At 36.0% G+C, this 21,005-nt stretch overlaps 2 protein-coding genes across 2 annotated transcripts; one reads left to right on the forward strand and one right to left on the reverse strand.

Moving 5' to 3' along the window:
• Positions 1–128: 128 nt before the first annotated feature.
• Positions 129–7,171, reverse strand: uba2 (ubiquitin-like modifier activating enzyme 2). The gene is made up of 17 exons (XM_057329618.1): positions 6,973–7,171; positions 5,985–6,068; positions 5,837–5,907; positions 5,327–5,391; positions 5,053–5,153; positions 4,860–4,981; positions 4,611–4,678; positions 4,297–4,418; positions 4,100–4,199; positions 3,686–3,837; positions 3,428–3,521; positions 3,020–3,132; positions 2,732–2,887; positions 2,208–2,304; positions 1,992–2,097; positions 1,772–1,911; positions 129–1,608 (listed from the first exon to the last, which is right to left on the reverse strand). The coding sequence occupies exons 1-17, from the start codon at positions 7,111–7,113 to the stop codon at positions 1,412–1,414; spliced, it is 1,929 nt and encodes a 642-aa protein (XP_057185601.1). The 5' UTR covers positions 7,114–7,171; the 3' UTR covers positions 129–1,411.
• Positions 7,172–14,918: 7,747 nt separating this feature from the next.
• On the forward strand, positions 14,919–15,618 carry LOC130552130 (C-C motif chemokine 24-like). The gene is made up of 3 exons (XM_057330245.1): positions 14,919–14,988; positions 15,092–15,209; positions 15,361–15,618. The coding sequence occupies exons 1-3, from the start codon at positions 14,919–14,921 to the stop codon at positions 15,437–15,439; spliced, it is 267 nt and encodes an 88-aa protein (XP_057186228.1). The 3' UTR covers positions 15,440–15,618.
• Positions 15,619–21,005: the final 5,387 nt, after the last annotated feature.

A 21,005-nucleotide genomic window follows, 5' to 3' on the forward strand; every position in this document is an offset into this window, starting at 1 on the left:
AAATGAAAAAGTAATTCTTGGAAGGACTAATGGTTGTTCTGGTTAGTAATGCATATAAAAAAAATGGGAGCGGCCGTGTTTATGTAAGCATGGAGTGGCTTCAGTTGAATTTACCCGTTACAAAAATGTATCGTTATTCAACTATTTATTCAAAAATTATATAAAAACAGTTACTACAAACCCAAAGATATATTTTTAGGAATTATCAGCAATTCTTCTTTACACTATGTTCGGCAGACACTGCATTACATAGGTCTACGTAATAAACCACTAAAGACGCAAAATTTACATTTCACTTGGCAACCAGAAAATAGGCAACAATATGAGTCAAGCAGCATCGTCAAAGCTTTTTTTGAGAAAGTCGTCGAACTCGGCGGCCATATTTTCCACGCCTCCAGGCAGCATCTTCAGTCATACAAGACCAAGCCCTATCCACTTGAATGGGGTAGGGCAGATATCTCTAAAATTGCTGACTAATGTCAAAATAAATTGTAATTTTTTCGACAAACGACTAAACCTGAAATAAACGGTATAATAAATTCTGTTTCATAAACTCAAATTGCGCCAAAAAATACCTTTTCCTGGCTGTTCTAGCTAATACGCATGCGCAAGGATGTGAGTTATGCGCCAATCGCGAAGTCGGGACCTAACGAACTTTGCACCCCTATACCTTCATTTTAACATCTAGTCTTTGGCAGCATCTTGTTTGTTGACAGCAATCACGACGTGGCCCGTGGACTCTGATTTCTACGTGACAGCAAAGAGAAAAACATCGTGTTCTAACGTCTTACACTAACATACGCCAACGAGCAATCAAGATATTGTACCCCTACAACGACACGTTTTCGGACCCTTTATTCAGCTGCCAATTCTGACCAAAAAATTAGGGATTATTATTTACTGGGCAAAAATCGTATAAGTAAATATAAGAAGAAACGCTAAGGTATAAATATTTATCCAAGTGTATTTTTTCTGTAAAAAAAACCCTATATATTTCATTGTGGTGCTTAAGCAATGCAACAGTTGATAATACAGTCCCATACAGTAATACAACTATACTGTAAAATGATGGTAAATATAACAAAGGTTGGCTGCAGAAAATCTGTAATAAATATGGTTTTCAAAGATGATAAAACGCACTGAAATACAGCAAGCACTTTTCTCCAGCTTTTCTGAAACACCGGGAGGTGCACACATTTGTAAAAAAGTTGAAAAGCATTTTATCCATCTGAGAAAAAAAATCGAACCAAGTGCAGTTCAGAACTTATTTTCTGTTCTTAACAAAGGACAGAAGGAAAAAGACATCCACTGAACTTGAACCGTTTTGTAGATATATTTACATGTTGGTAAGAGAATCCATACGAAAATACAATGGAGGAAAATCCTCTGATGGGAGTCATAAGGAAATGTGCTAATCTAGAGCAATGATGTCATCATCGTCCTGGGCTGGGTGTTGGTCAACGCGTTTGCGCTTGGACGCAGCATCGTCTGTATCAGCGTCTTGGTGTTTTCTCTTGCGGTTACTGGTGTCCGGGGAGGTTTCCATGGTGCTTGAGGTTGGTTCTTCATCGGAGTCTACAATAAGGACATCATCATCGTCTGCAGCGGCTATAAGAGAGAAACTCTGTTTTACTTACAAATGCCAAACAGAAGAGGACCGTTTCATTTGATCCATAAATAAATCGCTTACCTAAAAATACAAATCAACTCGGTACATTAATTGAAGTTATGTCTTTAGTCTATCATATGGGTCGGAACTATATAGGTTTACCTTTAGATGAGGTAGAAGGCTGGGCAGAATCGTTGCTACCATTGGCAATGCTTTTCCCCTCCTCTGGGGCACTTGGGCCTGGCGCTTTTTCTGGCGCATCACCCACAACTTCAAACTCCACATCCTTTTCCAAGTCCTCACTACAACCAACATAACAAATCTCAAAGTTCAAGAAGAGTAATAATAAGGTATAAAAGTAGCTTTATAGACATACACTGACCTGTGAAGTACATTGACCAAAAGTGTGTAATCTTGTAGGAAGTCATCCACTTGAAGACGGCTCCCGTTTCGAATCCCAAAGTCGGACAAAAACTTGTTATTGTTTGCTAAAGAGAGACAGAGACCAAAACATTAAAACAAGATGAGAGCTGAGGTTATAATAAGAACACCCTCTAGAGGCAGACTTGTAAAGTGCACCAATGTACTAAATGACAACCTTCAGTCTCTCCTTCCTCAGAAGAGATGAGGATAGTTCCTTTTCCATCTTCAATTTGCACATCCGGTGCCACCATGCCAATTTTTTCTTTCAATATCTGAAAAGGCCAAAATGCAGATATATTAGCTATAAGAGTGTGTCAATCCACACAAAAATAAAAATGTGCCTGAAGATGTTTCATTTATATATGTATTTTTATATTATTTTTTTAATGTTTATTGAAACGAAACTGTGCACGTGTTTCCATTAACAGTAAAGTTTGACATTACAAACGTCAGATCAAGAGCAGGTTGCTGTGTGAGTTGATGGCCTGTAGGCTACACTATAACCTTCTGTTATTTAATCTTGGCGAAGTGATGTGGAACTGAGATGCGGTCGGCACACATTTGACACATCTTCATAGGTATGCATTTACTGAAAGTTAATGCACACCCATAGAACGTTTGTCAACCAATCAGATTGAAGCATTCAACAGCCCTGTGGTATAACTACAGATTATGGTGTATTCTAGGGATTTTTGCTACCTTGTCCTGAAGAGCCAGCACAACGGTCTTGTGCACATTAAGTTTGACGGTGACCTCAGGTTTGCTGGCACACACGTAACAGTTGGGATTGGGAGGGTCCAGCGCACATGGAACCAGGAGCTTCTTCCTGGGATTGGGTTGTTTGTTCAGAAAGATCTAAAAAAAAAAAAAACGATTGAACCAAAGTTCACTAAATAGAAAAAGGTACCAGCTTTACCTCGACCAAAAAAACGTGTTGCATTAATGATGCAGTTTGGTTAACACTGACTGTAATCTGCAGCATTTTACCGTGCGACACTGTTCAAAGTCTGAGTTGAGAATCTTCAGCCCCTCCAGAACAATGAGACCGGCGATGACGGCGTTAGTGGTGGCGATCGCTGGAATGATGTTCCCAGCCATGGCTACATGAACAGACAAAAAGATTTAAAACGACAATTATTTCCGAAAGTTGTACAGCCATTGTCTATTGAAGTGTAAGGTAGTCAATTTTTGTTAATAAATACATCAGAACAACTTCACTAATACAAAGAATGTTATTTTATCCCCTTACTTCATAATTTAGGATTTTAATTGTATACACATTTAAATAATTAAGCTTATTCTTAGTTCATGTTTAAGAAAAATCCCTTTTAATGTTTGTATTGTGTAATGACTTTTCTGTATATAATTATATTTTTTTGCTTTTCAACGGCTTACATTTGACATCAAAACGGCTTTTCATGTTCATGCTGAAGACGTGCATACGAAGGTTTGCAGCTGCCGTTACAAAGTCCATGGCTGGAGGGTCATCCTGAAATCAGAGACATTTTTTATACATCTTACACATTTTGACAAGAAAAAACAATATGGTCACCAATGTCACTCATTTCTATAGACGGTACTAGTGTCAGAAAAAAGGTTCTTGGTAAACTAGATGTTTAATACTGCTTGTCCTTCTATCATGTAAAAGCTCACCTTGTCCCAAACCAGCTCTGCACCGTCACCCTTCTCTTTGAGCTGAGATCGGAGAGTCTCCACACTGCATTGGAAGAGCTGAGCATAACCCTGAACGCCCAAAACCTGCTGATCCTTCAGACCAGACCCACAGACGTCATCCTGAGAACATGCTATCACAAAACAACCTTATTAACCCAAATAAATTATTATTTAACTTAGAGCTCACTGTGATAGCCAATGCCCACATTCAGTCTGAAACTACAATTGAAACTGTGGCTCAGTGGTTCGAGCATGGCGCTAGCAACGCCAAGGTCATGGGTTCGATCCCAGGGGATTGCACATAGTCAGAAACAAATGTATAGTACAATGCAATGTAAGTCGCTTTGGATAAAAGCGTCTGCCAAATGCATAAATGTAAATGTAAAAACTCACCCAGCTGCTGGATCTCAGTCCAGTCAAGAGGTACAGGGGCTTTCCTCTTTTTCCACAACTTATCCATAGTCAACAGATACATGATGTCGTCTTTAAAAAGCTGAAATGTTCCATCGAAAAGGAAGATAAAAAACACTTTTAAAAATCCTTACTTTATTTGTTAAGGGTCAAACGTGAAGTTAGGATTTTAACTGCACCTTGTTGAAGAGTTTGACGGGATTGTAGCCTGTGGAGCGAGCCCACTCTTTAGTGGACACTCGTTTGATGTCTCCGTCCTGCTCGGAGGCTGTAGCTCGTGCCGCTGCGTCTGCAGGATTCCCTGCAGTCAAACCATACAAACATTAAAAAATAGCACCCCAACATAGTTTCCGAGCATATATAAAAGCTTATAAACTTTGAAACGTTTATTTTTTTGGACATTCAACACACCATGTACATAATTAAGCAGGAAGCTTTAATAAAATAGATGACGATACGGTGCATCACTTTTTTTAATGTGGTGCTAACTCACAGGCGGCCTCCGGATCAGCCGTGTCAGGCGAAACTTCCTGATCCGCATCCTCCTCGCCAAACAGCTGACTGTGGAGACAAGTCATACCAATTACATACAGGGTGCAATAATTCTTTAAGCTTGTAAGAAGTAATATCACTAATATTGAAATACAAATAGCAGGTGCTCATGTCAAGATGGTCTAATTCGATTAGGCACACAATCAATTTGGTCACTAAAGCATGACAGGATTTATTTCAGTCAACTTACTTGAAGAGATATTTGGCCCACACGATGCAGTGAATGGGTTCTGAGGGTGTGTTGCGAATGGTGCAACCTGGGAAGGTTTTCTGTGTAGGTTTAGGCTGACACTCGTAGCATTCTGTCTTACCCTGCATTTCAAAAAAATTAAAAACGTGAGAAAACGGCATATTTGTCTCAAAACTTAACAAATGTTCCTTGCCTTCTTGATAACCGTAACTTGTCCCAGATACCCCGCTGTGCCACTTTCAATGAGAGGAATGTTTGCTGCCAAACACATTCTGTTGACGTGATTTCTGGCCGCTGCAAAAACAAAAACATTTTTGAAGGTTAACAATGCAAAGGTCTTGTATACAACTCCTAGAGAATGTAGTAAAACATTTAGCTCAAAAGCTTCGGAATGAAAAGTGATTGCCAAATGTATAAATGTAAATGTGCTTATCTACATGTGCAAGGTTTTAGAGAACATGACTTACCTCTGTTGTCCAAAGCATTCATGACAAGCTGGAAATTCCTAAAGAACTCCACGTTGTAGTCTGGACTGTAAAGAGCACACAAACCAATGTTAAACAGCATCTCGAGAGAACCATCTGCATTTTGATGCTCCAGATAAAGTATGCGTGGTAACACTTTACAATAAGGTGCTATTTATTAACAACTAGTTAATGCATTAGCTAAAATGATCTAACAATGGACAATACTAATACATCACTTATTAATGTTAATTCGTGTTCATTTCAGCATTTACTAATACATTATTAAAATCAAACATGGTCACTGTTAACATTAGTTAATGCATCATGAATTAACATGAATAACTGTATTGACATAAACTAACATTAACAAGGATTAATAAATGCTGAAAAAATTAATTGTTCATTGTTATCTAACGTTAGCTAATGCATTTACTAATGTTAAATAATAGCACCTTATTGTAAAGTGTTACCGTATGCGTGTTAATATAACACCAAGTTGTCAGGACTCACTTCATGATGCTGTCATGATAAGCAGTGATATTTGCAGACGGGCAAAATCTCAGCACGCTCTCCTTGGCAACCTGAAACGCATTGATAATTCTTTAGTGTCTGACACATGCATGTCATGTGGGCTGAGCTCAGTTGAAACGCCATTTACCTGCGCTTTGGACTTGCCAACATGTTTCTTTTGGAACAGAAACTGCCTGTTGAGGTTGCTGACGTCAATGGTGTCCAGGTCGATCTGCAAACATGACAAACGTCAAACATAATACTAAAGCCTGGTGCTCATACTAGCTAATGGACACAGTAAGAAAACAGCAGGTGCATAAAGGATGAATTTTGCTTTTGTCAATAACTAATATCAATAACTATTTCTAAAGTTTTTGGCATTAACTGTTATATTCAAAGATAATTGATTCATTGACGTGAAACACAAGTATCTTGCTTATTTCATTATATTCAAAATGTTCGTTAATGGGTTTTACATTTTTCTTACAAATAAACATTACTGCAGTAAGTTACTATTATTATATATACTATTATATATATAAAATTGAATACCTTCTTACAAGAAAAACGTTGCATGATTTCTTTTATCTGGTGTGTAGAATAACAAGTCCCCAGATTTCATGCATTTACAAGAACCTAAAAGGCCAATGGTTTACATTACAATAGCAATATGAATCATCAGCTGTTCACCATTAAAACCCTTATAAAATTCCTTAATGTTTTGTATTTTGGGGTCTTATTCCAGTAGGATTTAATAGTGTGCTAATTGGTTCCCATCAGCCAGATACCATCCCGCTAAAAGAACCCAAAACATTACCAGTAGAAACCATTATAGTTGTCATTAAACCCAATACAATTCTTACTAAAACCATTAGAATTTCTGAGACGATTACTCTCGTTTGTTTACTTCTTTCAGCAGGAGATAAACATGGCTCGACGGGTAAAAATCAGATTTTAATGTCTACGACAATACAATCGACATTACACTATTAAAACACATAACGCAACTTGCATATGCAAAAATATAAAGCTCACGACTCGTTTTGTTCCTCTACGAGTTCACTGTAAACGGTGATCGTGTGATAACGGGGCCTAACGCACTCAGCACAAAGAGAGTCCGCCTTTCTCCAACTTACCACTTCAATATTCTTAAAGCCCGTGAGGACCAAGTTTTTTAGGAGCTCGCAGCCGATGCCCCCGGCCCCGACCACCAGCACCCGGCAGGAGGAGAGGGAGTCGGCGAGCTCTTTGCGGAGAGGACCCACCAGTTGTGCCATTGTCGGCTCGGCGTTTGGCGGACGAGCGGTGGTTTGATTTTGCGAGGAGGGAAGAGGCGCGCCGCTGGTGCGCATGCGCGGAGGCTTCAAGACCGCTTCGAGAGAGGCGCGTAAAGACGCAGGAGGTTTTAATGGTGCCCTCTGCTGGTACGGCTGAGCTGGAGAGGCTTTTGTCTTGATCGGGAGTCTACATACCGTTATATACAGAAATAGAACAAGACGATACAATACACTTAAAGTTAAACAATTTTACAGAAATATTAAAACGAAAAAAAATCTATATTTAATATGCTGTATTACTTTTGTATTTACGACAGCAGCATTAAGCATCTACATTAGTTAAAGGTTCACCCCAAAATAAGAATTCTATCATCATTTATTCACCATCATCTCGACTCTTTTTTTCTATGCAACACAAAAGAAGAATATATAGTTTTAGAAATGCTTCAGTCGTTTTGTGTTCAGTCAATAGAAGTCAATGTTGTGTGGGTGCAGGGTCTTCAAAATAGCTTCTTTTGAGTCTGCTGAAGAAAGAAAGTCGTCCAGGTTTGAAATGACATGAGCGTGAGTAAATGATGATTTTTTTGTTTGTGTGTGTGAACTATCCCTTTAAAATGAAATAACAAAGAACAATAAATGAATGTTAACAACTATGTTTGTTAAATCATACAATAGTAACCCATTAGTTAATGCACAATGAACTGACATGGACAAACAAGAAGATAACAAAAGATATACAAATTAATAAATATTTATGAATATTACATATAAAAGACTAATAAATGCTGATGATACTTTTTGTTAATTCACGTTAGCTAACTCATCTTAATGAGACCTTAAAGTGTTACCAATGAAAGAAATGGAAAACATGCAATATTATACGTCCACGCAATACAGTCCACCACAAATTTGTGAAGTGTAGGTGACAGTTTCGGATGGGTGGGATTCTCGGAAAAAAGATACGTGTGTGTGGGAGCAGTGCTGTTGGTGGGGCAGGTTGTACCTATACACTGTAAAAAATTTCCACCTAACTTAAAAACTTTAGTTCAAACTTTGGTTAAAGCAAATTGCCTTTGTAAGTCACTTGAATATAAATTATATTATACTGACTTAAAAAGTCTACACTCTAAAAAAAATTCTATGTATTTTTTAAATACAGTAAAAAAACAGAAAATTACAGTAAAAAAACGCAAATTTAGAGGGGAAATTTAAATTTTACAGTGAAAAAAGTTATTTTACAGTTTATTTCTGATGCCCCGCAGCTGCCAGAAAGTATCTGTTTTTTTCAACAAGATTTCTTGTTTTTACAGTTTATTTTTTAAATACGGTCAAAAAATATACAATTATAGAAAAATACATCAAATTTAAAAGAAAAATGGGGCAACAATTTAACATATATCCTTATATCCTATGATTTTACAGGGTAAATTATTTTACGGTATATTTCTGTTTTTCTATAATTTATGAAGTTGAAATTGGTCTAATTATTCTAATGAGTAATGGAAAAACACGCATTAACATGTTTACAGTGAGAAGGGTCCCTGCAAGCAAAATGTCATAATAAACATATTCATAGATAATTTATGTTTTATTAAATGCAAAACAGGAAGTTTTCCGTATACAATATTGGGTTTAGAGGTATAGAAAAGCAATACTTTTTAAATAATTATTTGTTAAATGACTGAAACAGGAGGCCTATATTGTGCAACCTTTAATGCACGTGAACTTGAGAACTGAGTAAAATGTAAAAACCTAGAAGGCAAATATAGTGAGTCAAATCTCCAGACACATGCACATTGTATACTGGAGTAATTTTACTAAACACTTTACTAAGCAGACAAAATGAGTCACCCAAGCAAATCAACATTTCTGGTGTCACTTACTACAGCAAAGGAAACTGTTGGTGGTTTCTTGGGGACTTTTTGACGTTCTTTTGAAATTTTCTGATTCATATTTTGTGCCAGCAAATCTTTATGCTAATATGCATGGTTATGAATTGCACTTCTGACACATTATCAGATCGCGTTCACGTGCTCATATGGGTCTTAACAGTATTTGTTTGTCTGTTGCAATGCAATTTTTAATAAAAGCAAAAACTGTGTTAGTAGTTATAATAATTTCCCATGCTGTTCTTTGACCAAATCCTTTACCGATTTACTGTACCACATGATTGGCGGGGGAAATAGGCTTTTCAACAAAGTGTAATCAGTTAAAATGGCCCAAAAATGTAATAAACTGATGAATTTGTAAACACATGTTCCACATGACCTAAATCATGAAAGACAGCTCAACATTATTATATAGTTCATATTTGTAGTAATGGGTATCATTTGTTCACTTAGGAGTGTTTAAAATTATGTTTAAAACAAACAAAACTACAAATGTTGGAGACAATGCACTCATAGTCCATGTGAATAACACAGGTGTGCTACCTCTACTCTATGCATATACATATATGCAAATAAAGTCATGAGATATAAACAACTACCCAATTTTTCTAAGATGTGTCTGGGACTCTGGGTGATAATTTAAGACTGAACAACACTATTTAAAACCAGCCTACAGAGCATGCAACTTAGAGCAGACTGCAGAAATGTTTTCCTGATATGCATCACTTTTTATTTGCAGGGCGATAGTGGTTTGTAATACAACTTAATATGACTTTTGCATGCCGATGAGGAGAACTAGTGTGTTCACCATGCATCTGCTGTTTCTTAGTCATTGTATTGAGCCACTTGGGTTATTTTACTGGGTTTATTTTTTTCAATGTTGGGTTTTGTGTAATCTTGGCCCGTTCAAAGCCAACGCATCATCTTAACAGTAACACTTATTAGAAACAGCTTTGTTGGCTTTTCTTTGTTGTATGGATGATTTAGCATTGTAAACACTGTGACACTATTTATTGTTAATGTTTAAGCAGTGTTTCTTAAGATTTGTACATTCAAATAGAATGAAATAAGCAGTTTTAATGTTCATTGACAATACAATGCTTTGTAAATATGCTGTCTAAAAATGAAACAATAAATTAGACTATAACTATGACTAACTATCTCCAAAGTGGTTATAAATTTATAAAAACTCTAGGAAAAATATAATTTAAACCCTTCATTTACAGATCAAAACACATTTCACAGCTGGGTTGAAGAACCCAACAGGGATGTTTTGCAAACTATGGTTGGGTTTGTCCATGTTTGACTCTAAACCAGGTTGCAAAACAACCCAAATTGGGTTATTGTTAACCCAACTTTTTTCTGCAAGTGCAAAATGTGAACTCGAAATTGCACATACCATTTAAACTTTTTATTAATACAATAATAGTATATATGAAAATATTCCTATACAAGCAAAAAATACTGCTTGTAAAATTTTAACATGCAGTATGCAACCGCTCGTAAATATTTTGATGTTGCTAATAATCTTGCCGTATCATCTGACCAACGACAGATAGAAAGTAGATCTCACACAATGATAAAGAAAGAGCAAGACATTACACCTGCAACTATAAATAAAGTTGCAAAGCAAATATTAATATAGACAACATGAATTGTTTAAAATAAATAACTAGTAGTAGGCCTATTTAAATGACTAGATGCAATAGACACAATTATTTAGATGTAATATTCTTACATCAATATACAATGTTTAATAATTAACACATTCATACAGTTAATAAAAACTTGACATATGAAATACATTTTCATATTGGCCTATGACTAATTTATGTTGCATTTACTGTGTGTATTCAATTCTTTAAGTCTGCATCAGCAAACATCTGCAATGTCACAAGATGCTCGCCATGTCCTGCATGTTTCTCGCACCTGCATTTTATCATCTCGCAATCTCTGTTTGCAAAGACCAAGGAAACTTGTAATGATATGCATGGGCTTCTAAGAGGTGGTGGAGGGCTGAAAAATAGCGGCCCTTATCAAACCACAGATCTGACTTCCTATCTAAAATCACAATGGAAAGCATTTAAAAGGGCAAGCAAACTGTAATTGACTCAGACGTCTGCAACTCGAACAACTTCAGAAACAATGAGGACAACTGTGATTCTTGGGCTGGTGCTGTTGGGCATCCTAGATTGTGAAGCTCAGCGTAAGTATTTTAGGGGTGTGGATTTGTTTGTTTGTTGATAATTCAGAACTCAGCATTTTAATATTAATAAAACACTGTCAACAATTAAAAATCCTGTTAGAACCAAATGAATGCACTACCAGAAATGTAATTTGTTTATATTTATATTATTAATACAAAGATATATTTATTTAATTATTTATATTATAATTGTATTTTAAAAAATATATTGTACAGATTTTGTATAATCTCAGAAATATATATTGTACAGATATTGTATCATCTCAGAAATATATATTGTACAGATATTGTGTCATCTCAGATTATACAATATCTGTACAATATTTATTTTTATATTTTATATAAAAAATAAAAATTCCTGATATTACGTTACAGATTACTGATTGTTAATCTGTAATAATCTGTAATCTGTAATGTAGCATCAGGAATTTTTATTATCACACAAAGACCCATAGTCATTCCAAACCCTGCACTACAAAATTGCTCTTAACATGTTTTTTACAGAACCTGAATCATTTTAATAGTGTATTTAATTTATTAATGACATTTTAATTGAGGTTTACATGAAATAAGACACTTTTATAAACTACAGTATTTGGGTATGAATTCATAACTAAATAAGCATATTTTGAGCATTTTTAAGCATTGGATATTTTTTGTGCGAATTGAAGAACTGTGCTGAAAACAGTAACATACTGTTTTATTTTCTTAACAGCTCTTGGGCCTCCAATCCCTGCTGTCTGCTGCTTTTCTTTCATTGGGTTTCAAATTCCAGCCAATAAAATTAAAGGTGTTGTTGAAACAAGCCCAGCTTGTGTAAACAAAGCCGTTGTGTGAGTATTTAACTGTGAAATATAATTATAACTAATATATAGACCTAACAAATATATAATTTATAATAGTTGCTACCTTTGTAATTTAGGAGCACAATTATTTTAATAGAAAATGTATCATTCTCTGCTACATAAATTACATATGAATTCTTTCTCCCCTCAGGGTCACAACTGAAAAGGGCAACAAGTTTTGTGTGAAACTAGATGAGCCTTGGTTGGCAAGCATACAAAAAGATTCATAATTGTAAAATTCGTATTTGGAACTTCTTGAATTTTAATTTTTTAATAGTCGCTTAATACTGTACACTTGCCCTTTCTTACAAAATACACGTTACAAAATGATGCAATAAATGATACAATAAATAATTTTGTACTCAAACTATGCTCAGATTTGCTACATGCTTGCTGAAATTGTTATTGAATAATAATAATGAATAATAAAAACAGAAGCTTAAAATGGTGTGTCGTATTTGTGTACAACTTATTTAACGTGTAGTGTGCCTATTAATTAACTTTATAAAGTCATATGTCGCATGACATCTTGTTTAATAATGTACAGGCATACAGAATAAAAGACGATAAAATCTAAGAAAAAACAGCTGTGTACATGTGCAAAGAATAATATGAGAAAATGAACCTCTGGTTCACATAAAAATCAAATGAAGAGCTGTCTCCTCCTACACGCCAGCCAGGCAAACTCAATCTAGAAACTCAATCTTTGACATGGGTTGACGAGTTCGCCAGCCTGTTCAGTCTAGATAATGGTAAACAAGCCAGCCAGACAAACTCAATCTACAGATCTGATGCCAGTGTGTTGTGAATATTGTGATGTGACAACTTTGTGTATCAAATCTCAAAGTCAACTGTGGTATTTTGCATGTGATGACCTCGATCAAACTACACTTCAATTACGAACTATGTAAGTTGATAATAAAAGGTCAGACTACAGACTCTATAGGTCGGGAATTCTGAGTAAGTTTGGCTACAATTCGTTCAGCCCTCAAACCCGCTGTGAGACACTCTTCAGAACACTCAGGTATGTGAAAAAGTATATATGTGTTGCAGGTGTGAAAACACCAGACCAAACCATGGAAACAGAACAACTTGTTCTGTCAAAAAGAGTTCAAACAGTGCAGTGTCTTAAATTCAAAGAGACTGTGACAAAATGTATATGGGGACCGTCTAATGACAGCCTTGTCAAAACCACAAAAGCTTGAAATAAACTCCTAAAAATTTACTAGTAGAGTGCATGCATTCGACATTACAAAAACGATTTGAGGTGTGATACTATAAACAACCACAGGGGGCTGCAGAGTTCCACAAGTGATCCCTTGTGCGTATCATTAGAGCCCATTCAAAGGACAGGTCAGGTGGTTGGCTCATGTGGCAATTAGAAAACGGGACTGCACATGCCAAAATGTTTAAACAGTAATAAAATAAATAAATAAAGATGTTAGCAGTTTAGTATTGTAATAATTATAATCAAACACTTGTTGTCATCACATGGGATTCTGGTAAAAGGACTAGAGAGACACTGTTTTCTGACAGATGGTTAAAGGATGAAACTGGTTTTGTCTTCCAATAAGTTACACTATAGCTGGCAGTCAGATTTTGCGATACCAAATGAGTTCCTTACCTATGAGGAGAACTCATGCTGATTGGCCACCTCATGTGCTACAACCTACCTGGGACTTAAGGAGGCAAAATAACAGGGTCCTTCATGCACAGATTTAAACATTACACAGGTCGGATGCACATCATTCAATGTTAAAACCGATTTGGGTTGTTTTGCGAACTATGGTTTCATCAATTATTGACAAATCCAACTGTGACTCTGATGGGTTTGTCCATATTTGCCTAAACCAAAGGTCACAAAACAACCCAAACTGGGTTTTGCCAACCCAACATTAATCAGTTTGTAATATGTAACCAAAAATGCCCACATTTACACTTTCTATTAATACTATTAAAATATGAATGAAATCTATGTACGAATATGTTCTCATACAAGCCAAGTAGGCAGAAATTTGTGCATACATTTTTTAAACCGCTAATTATAATCTCATCTGACCACCATTATTACCTTATTAATAAAAGAGAGCAAGATATTACACATCCAACCTTAAAATATTACAAAGCAAATATTAATCATAAAATATAAATTATTTAAATAAAGTATGAATTATATTATTACTTACAAGATGTAATAGATTTAATTATCATACACTTCAGATAACGTATAATGATTAATATAAGATTTTTATTACATAACATGTAGTTAGAAATACTATAAAACTTTGAAACATATGCTTTATTATCACGTTTAAAGGGACAGTTCACCCCAAAATAAAAATTCTGTCTTCATTTACTCATCCTTGAGTTCCAAATCTGTATACATGTCTTTGTTCTGATGAAGAAAGATATTTGGAAGAATGCTTATAAGACAGTTCCTGGCCACCAAATGACAATGGTAGTCAAAAGTGTCCCAAAACTGTTTGCTTTTCTTACATTCTTCAAAATATCTTCTTTTGTGTTCTACAGAACAAGAAATTTATAAAGCAATTTTTCCTACTATGGTAGTCAATGGTGGCCAAGAACTGTTTGGTTACAAGCATTCTTCCAAATATCTATCTCTGTGTTCATCAGAACAAATAAATGTGTACAGATTTGAGGTTATTACAGATAATTTATGGTATATTACTCTATGTACCTGTCACCAGATGCCCGCTGTATCTTGGTGTAGAAATTGTAATGATATGTATGGGCCTCGAAGGGGAGGTGTGTGTACGTTTTTAGTGGGCGGCTGGGGAGTTGATAAGAAATAGAGGGTAAAAATAACAGCCCCAATCAAACCTTCAAACAATCCAGTCAGAAACCATGAAGACAACTTGTGTGTACCTGCTGCTCGGGCTGGTGCTGATGGGGATCTGGGATTCTGAAGCTGAGTGTAAGTTTCTTTGGGGTGTAGACTTGCTTGTTTCTTAATTCAGAATCCACTGTTCTACTGCAGTAATATTTTAATATTCATATTAACATTCATTTCTTAACAGCTCTTGGGCCTCCAGTCCCTGCTGTCTGCTGCTTTTCTTTCATTGGGTTTGCAATTCCAGCCAATAAAATTAAAAGTGCCGTGAAAACAAGCCCAGCTTGTGTAAACAAAGCCGCTGTGTGAGTATTTAACTGTGAAATATAATTATAACTACCTAACAAATATATAATTTATAATAGTTGCTACCTTTGTAATTTAGGAGCACAATTATTTTAATAGAAAATGTATCATTCTCTGCTACATAAACATATGAATTCTTTCTCCCCTCAGTGTCACAACTGAAAAGGGCAACAACTTTTGTGTGAAACTAGATGAGCCTTGGTTGGCAAGCATAATCAAAGATTCATAAATTTAAAATAAATTTTGATCATTTTGAATGATCGCTTTAGACTGTACACCTGTCCTTTCTTACAAAATACACTTTCACAAAATGATGTATTAAATAATTTTGTACTCAAACTGTGCTCAAATCAACAAATTTGCTACATGCTTACTAAAAATGTTAATGAATAATAAAACAGAAGCTTAAAATGGTGTGTCGTGTTTGTGTACAACTTATTTAATGTGTAATGTGCCTATTAATTAACTTTATAAAGACATTAGCATGACATCTTGTTTAATAATGTACATGCATAAAGAATAAAAGACGATAAAATCTAAGAAAAACAGCTGTGTACATGTGCAAAGAATAATATGAGAAAATGAACCTCTGGTTCACATAAAAATCAAATGAAGAGCTGTCTCCTCCTACACGCCAGCCAGGCAAACTCAATCTAGAAACTCAATCTTTGACATGGGTTGACGAGTTCGCCAGCCTGTTCAGTCTAGATAATGGTAAACAAGCCAGCCAGACAAACTCAATCTAGAGATCTGATGCCAGTGTGTTGTGAATATTGTGATGTGACAACTTTGTGTATCAAATCTCAAAGTCAACTGTGGTATTTTGCATGTGATGACCTCGATCAAACTACACTTCAATTACGAACTATGTAAGTTGATAATAAAAGGTCAGACTACAGACTCTATAGGTCGGGAATTCTGAGTAAGTTTGGCTACAATTCGTTCAGCCCTCAAACCCGCTGTGAGACACTCTTCAGAACACTCAGGTATGTGAAAAAGTATATATGTGTTGCAGGTGTGAAAACACCAGACCAAACCATGGAAACAGAACAACTTGTTCTGTCAAAAAGAGTTCAAACAGTGCAGTGTCTTAAATTCAAAGAGACTGTGACAAAATGTATATGGGGACCGTCTAATGACAGCCTTGTCAAAACCACAAAAGCTTGAAATAAACTCCTAAAAATTTACTAGTAGAGTGCATGCATTCGACATTACAAAAACGATTTGAGGTGTGATACTATAAACAACCACAGGGGGCTGCAGAGTTCCACAATTGATCCCTTGTGAGTATCATTAGAGCCCATTCAAAGGACAGGTCAGGTGGTTGGCTCATGTGGCAATTAGAAAACGGGACTGCACATGCCAAAATGTTTAAACAGTAATAAAATAAATAAATAAAGATGTTAGCAGTTTAGTATTGTAATGATTATAATCAAACACTTGTTGTCATCACATGGGATTCTGGTAAAAGGACTAGAGAGACACTGTTTTCTGACAGATGGTTAAAGGATGAAACTGGTTTTGTCTTCCAATAAGTTACACTATAGCTGGCAGTCAGATTTTGCGATACCAAATGAGTTCCTTACCTATGAGGAGAACTCATGCTGATTGGCCACCTCATGTGCTACAACCTACCTGGGACTTAAGGAGGCAAAATAACAGGGTCCTTCATGCACAGATTTAAACATTACACAGGTCGGATGCACATCATTCAATGTTAAAACCGATTTGGGTTGTTTTGCGAACTATGGTTTCATCAATTATTGACAAATCCAACTGTGACTCTGATGGGTTTGTCCATATTTGCCTAAACCAAAGGTCACAAAACAACCCAAACTGGGTTTTGCCAACCCAACATTAATCAGTTTGTAATATGTAACCCAAAAATCAATTCTAATCAAACCTCAGATCTGACTTTCTATCTAACATCACAACAGAACGTATTTAAAAGAGTAATCTGACTTTAATAGACTCAGACATCTGCAGATCAACTTCACATTAGAAACCATGAGGACAACTTCCGTGGGTCTGTTTCTTGGTCTGGTGCTGATGTGGATCCTGAATTCTGAAGGTCGTGGGAAGTTTGGGGTGTAACTTTGCTTGTTCAGAAATGTTTCCAAAATAAAATATTAATTTAATATTAATTAGTCATATTGTGGAATGTACTACAGCAACTTGTTAAATACCAGCGAGTACATTTCATATGTATTCTTTTTCAGCGTGAATAATTGTAATATCCAAAATACAGTCAAACCTAAATCTATTCAGACGCCTTCAACATTTCTCACATTATTAGGTTGAATAGCTTGTTACATCTAAGACACAATTAGATAATACCAGTTTAGGGCAACCACTTACCAAGCAATGCTTAATTATGTTCAGTCTGTGGTGTAAAAAAAGGTCGCATTAGCAAATTAAGAAAAAAAAAACTTGGTCAGGTCAAAGCAAAATATGGTCAGTTTAAAGGTTTTACTGTTAGTCACTGTATGAAGAATATTTGGGTATAATATGTCACAGTTTACTTTATTTTGCTGAATGAACAGTGTCCTGCCCCCACTAGTAAAACATATAATATAATATATATCTGGTGTCTGAATCATTTTTGGTTTGACTGTATAAATAAATTTTAATTCTTTCTGCCATGAATCTACTGTATTTAGGTATAAGCATATTTAAAATTGTAACATTTAAGATTCAGTACAAACTAAAGCAATATCTGTTGATTCATGAAAATATATATATTTTTATTTAGGCATTGAATAATCTCATATGTAAATTGCAGGACTGTGCTGTAACACACTGCTTTATCTCTTTAACAGCTCCTGGGCCTGCAATCCCTTCTTTCTGCTGCTTCTCTTTTATTGGGTTTCAAATTCCAGCTAACAAAATTAAAAGTTGTGTGAAAACAAGCCTACTGTGTGCAAACAAGCTATTGTGTGAGTATTTGAGAGTGAAATATTTAAAGAGTACATAACATGAGATCATGAAAATGACATTTCATGCAGTGTGTAATGTTGGCGTGTTTGAAAGTAAGCAGTCTGCCAAGTTGTAAATCCGAAGGTGAATGAATAACAAAGTTATTGGCTTGGAATAAAGGGAGTCGACTCTGAATCACGCAAACGAGTCGTCACTAGTCCGATTCGCGAACCGCCACAGATTTACGTCACTACATATAGTCCTACGTTTTGCTAGGACTGCCCGTGAAAACTTCACTCTTCTCCCCCAAACACTGTAGGCTTGTTCGACTTGATGCGGCGCCGCAAGATCCGACAGGCGGATGACATCAAAGTACCGCGAGAGCGATTCGAAAGCAAACTATTTATCATTTTTCGAATCGCTCTCGCGGTACTTTGATGTCATCCGCCTGTCGGATCTTCGGCGCCGCATCAAGTCGAACAAGCCTTGTAGCGCGTGAGCCTCATTCGCGGTAGACCAATCACAGCAGACTAGAACATCTGACCAATCACGTCAGACTAGGCTAGCGGAAAGGAGGGGATTAGACGGAGGAATCGCAGAACGCATCATTTGAGAGCCAGTCAAGAAGTAAGGTAAGAATAATACTGTTTTTACACCTTGTATGTACATAAACTTGTTGGACACTCCATAAACCAAAGTAGGACCATACAAATCCCTAGTTATATACTCTTTAAAACGATTCATTATCGAAAGCAATTATTAAAAAAGAAAATGTCTTATTATTCAACACCAGCAACATGATAACAAATGTGAACTTTTTTCTCCACCCCTCAGGGTTACAACTGAAAAGGGCAACAAGTTTTGTGTGAAACCAGATGAGCCTTGGCTTCAATTTTTTATTTTTAATAATCATTTAATACTATATGCCTGCATCTCAAAATGTATTGTTGCTGTTCCTCTTTAATACTGTAAGTTATACAAATGATGCAATAAACAGCAAAATTCCTGTTTCATGTTAATTTTGTTGAAAAGGCTAATAAACAAAATAAACAAATATAGCTAAATAAATATATAAATAAATATAGTCTCACAACAGTCAAATCTATGTTATCACACCCCATGACCAAACACACAGCTCAAGTGTGATGTACATCAACTGCGTGTGTGCAATAAATACAGAAGAAGCCACTAGCCTACCTGTTTTCATGAATTTGTCATAATTTTATTGCCTTGCCATGGCACCACCATTTGAGAAAAAATTGTTTGCAATTCAGCACCTTTATATTGTTGACCAAGATTCATAATGTTGTGCCAACCTTTGCTCATGCCTTATGGTCAACAACTCTCCCAACTTTCTGCGTTAATGGTCCCAAAGTGCCCAAAACATTGAAAATAAATAAAAATAATAATTCTGAGGCAAACAAAAGGGCACTTTGCACTTTCATCTTAAAAAACGAGGCCCTAAAAATCCATTTAAAACAGTGTCTTGCATTTGTGCCCAACTTCTTCAAATGTGTGCATATTCAATTAAAAAAGACAAGAGGCTTTGGCATTAGCATAACATCTTGTTTAATAATGTACGGTTAGACAAAGAAAAGACGATAAAATAAGGGAAAATCAATTGGAGATTGAAAACCGTACGCATAAAAAACAATAAGAACAACATGTAAAGAAATAATTTTGAGAATGTTCATGTCTACTTTAAAAAAAAGGTACAAGAGGTTAAATTTAAGGAAAGTTTTTCTTTACTGTTCGTCTAAAATCCACAACAGCAAGAACTTGCATAATAGCAAAACATATAAGTGTGTACACATGAACAGCATTGGGTGAGAGTTTGTACAGATGTCTCATCCTACATGACAGATGCCCAAACTGTGGCCAGAGCTGAAGCTAGCGTGTTGCTTTTAGTGTGAATGCGACGACTTCTTTATGCATCAGATCGCATCTGCGCATCTATGCAAGTCATCTGCGCTACTTATCATGTGATGACCTCGATTAAACCGTCCTAAAGAAACAAATAGCACTTCATTTGTCATTTACATATAAGAACTATGTAGGATTATTATAAAGGTTATTCTGAGTAGGTAAGTGTGGCTAAAAGAAATTCTGGCTAAATATTCAGAACTCACTTAGGTTCAATATAAGCCCTGATCTAGGACCAGCCCAACAGGCATAAGTCCAAGTCCCAACCATTACACGAAATAAAACAAAACTGCTCTCAGACCAGGTTGGGAATGGAAACCGAGGAACATTGGACCTTTTCACAATAGAAAACAAAGGAACGTAAAAAATAAAAAACACGAGCAGACAGAATTACTGAAACCGTCTGTGCGCAGAAAGTCCCAGCAACTGCTTGAACATCCTACAATATAGTATTTCTCATAACAATGCATATCAAAAAACGACTGTTATTATTAATGTCGACACTCATGCCATTTTGTATAATACCATCTATGGTAGGGAAACATTGATCTACGTACACAGCCAAACAGGCTAAAAACATGAAAAAATGTTACTGTCATAATTTAGCTGTGCCATAATGTGTTAAAACAGATTTATGACCCCCAAAGAAACACACACAAACCAGAGCCACACAAAACCTCAAACACACTTAGAACCTTTAAGCATCCCTCACATATACAAATACAGTATATATAAAATCCATCTTTCACCTATGGCTACTGCTCCAAACAGTATGTGTTCCTCGCCTCCACCTCTCTCGACATCCTCCATCACATCCATTAAACCTGCCGTGAGACAACCTTCAAAACACTGAGGTGTGTGAATGCAATGAGCGCAAACAAAAACCTATGTGTGTTCCGACAAAAACAGCTGCCAAAATACATGGGGACAGTTGTCCGCCCTCTGATGAAAGCTCA

Source organism: Triplophysa rosa, linkage group LG3 (genome assembly GCF_024868665.1).
Source record: "Triplophysa rosa linkage group LG3, Trosa_1v2, whole genome shotgun sequence".
NCBI classification, from domain to species: Eukaryota; Metazoa; Chordata; class Actinopteri; order Cypriniformes; family Nemacheilidae; genus Triplophysa; species Triplophysa rosa.

What these genes read in the sequence shown, in the direction of transcription:
- uba2 (XM_057329618.1), bottom strand. Translation starts at nt 7,113, where the DNA reads ATGGCACAACTGGTGGGTCCTCTCCGCAAAGAGCTCGCCGACTCCCTC. An exon ending in TTGGCAAGTCCAAAGCGCAG is followed by an intron (nt 5,908 to 5,984) that starts GTAAATGGCGTT and finishes AATGCGTTTCAG; the next exon opens with GTTGCCAAGGAGAGCGTGCT. An exon ending in ACTTTGAACAGTGTCGCACG is followed by an intron (nt 2,888 to 3,019) that starts GTAAAATGCTGC and finishes TTTTTTTTTTAG; the next exon opens with ATCTTTCTGAACAAACAACC.
- LOC130552130 (XM_057330245.1), top strand. Translation starts at nt 14,919, where the DNA reads ATGAAGACAACTTGTGTGTACCTGCTGCTCGGGCTGGTGCTGATGGGG. An exon ending in CTGGGATTCTGAAGCTGAGT is followed by an intron (nt 14,989 to 15,091) that starts GTAAGTTTCTTT and finishes ATTTCTTAACAG; the next exon opens with CTCTTGGGCCTCCAGTCCCT. An exon ending in TGTGTAAACAAAGCCGCTGT is followed by an intron (nt 15,210 to 15,360) that starts GTGAGTATTTAA and finishes TTCTCCCCTCAG; the next exon opens with TGTCACAACTGAAAAGGGCA.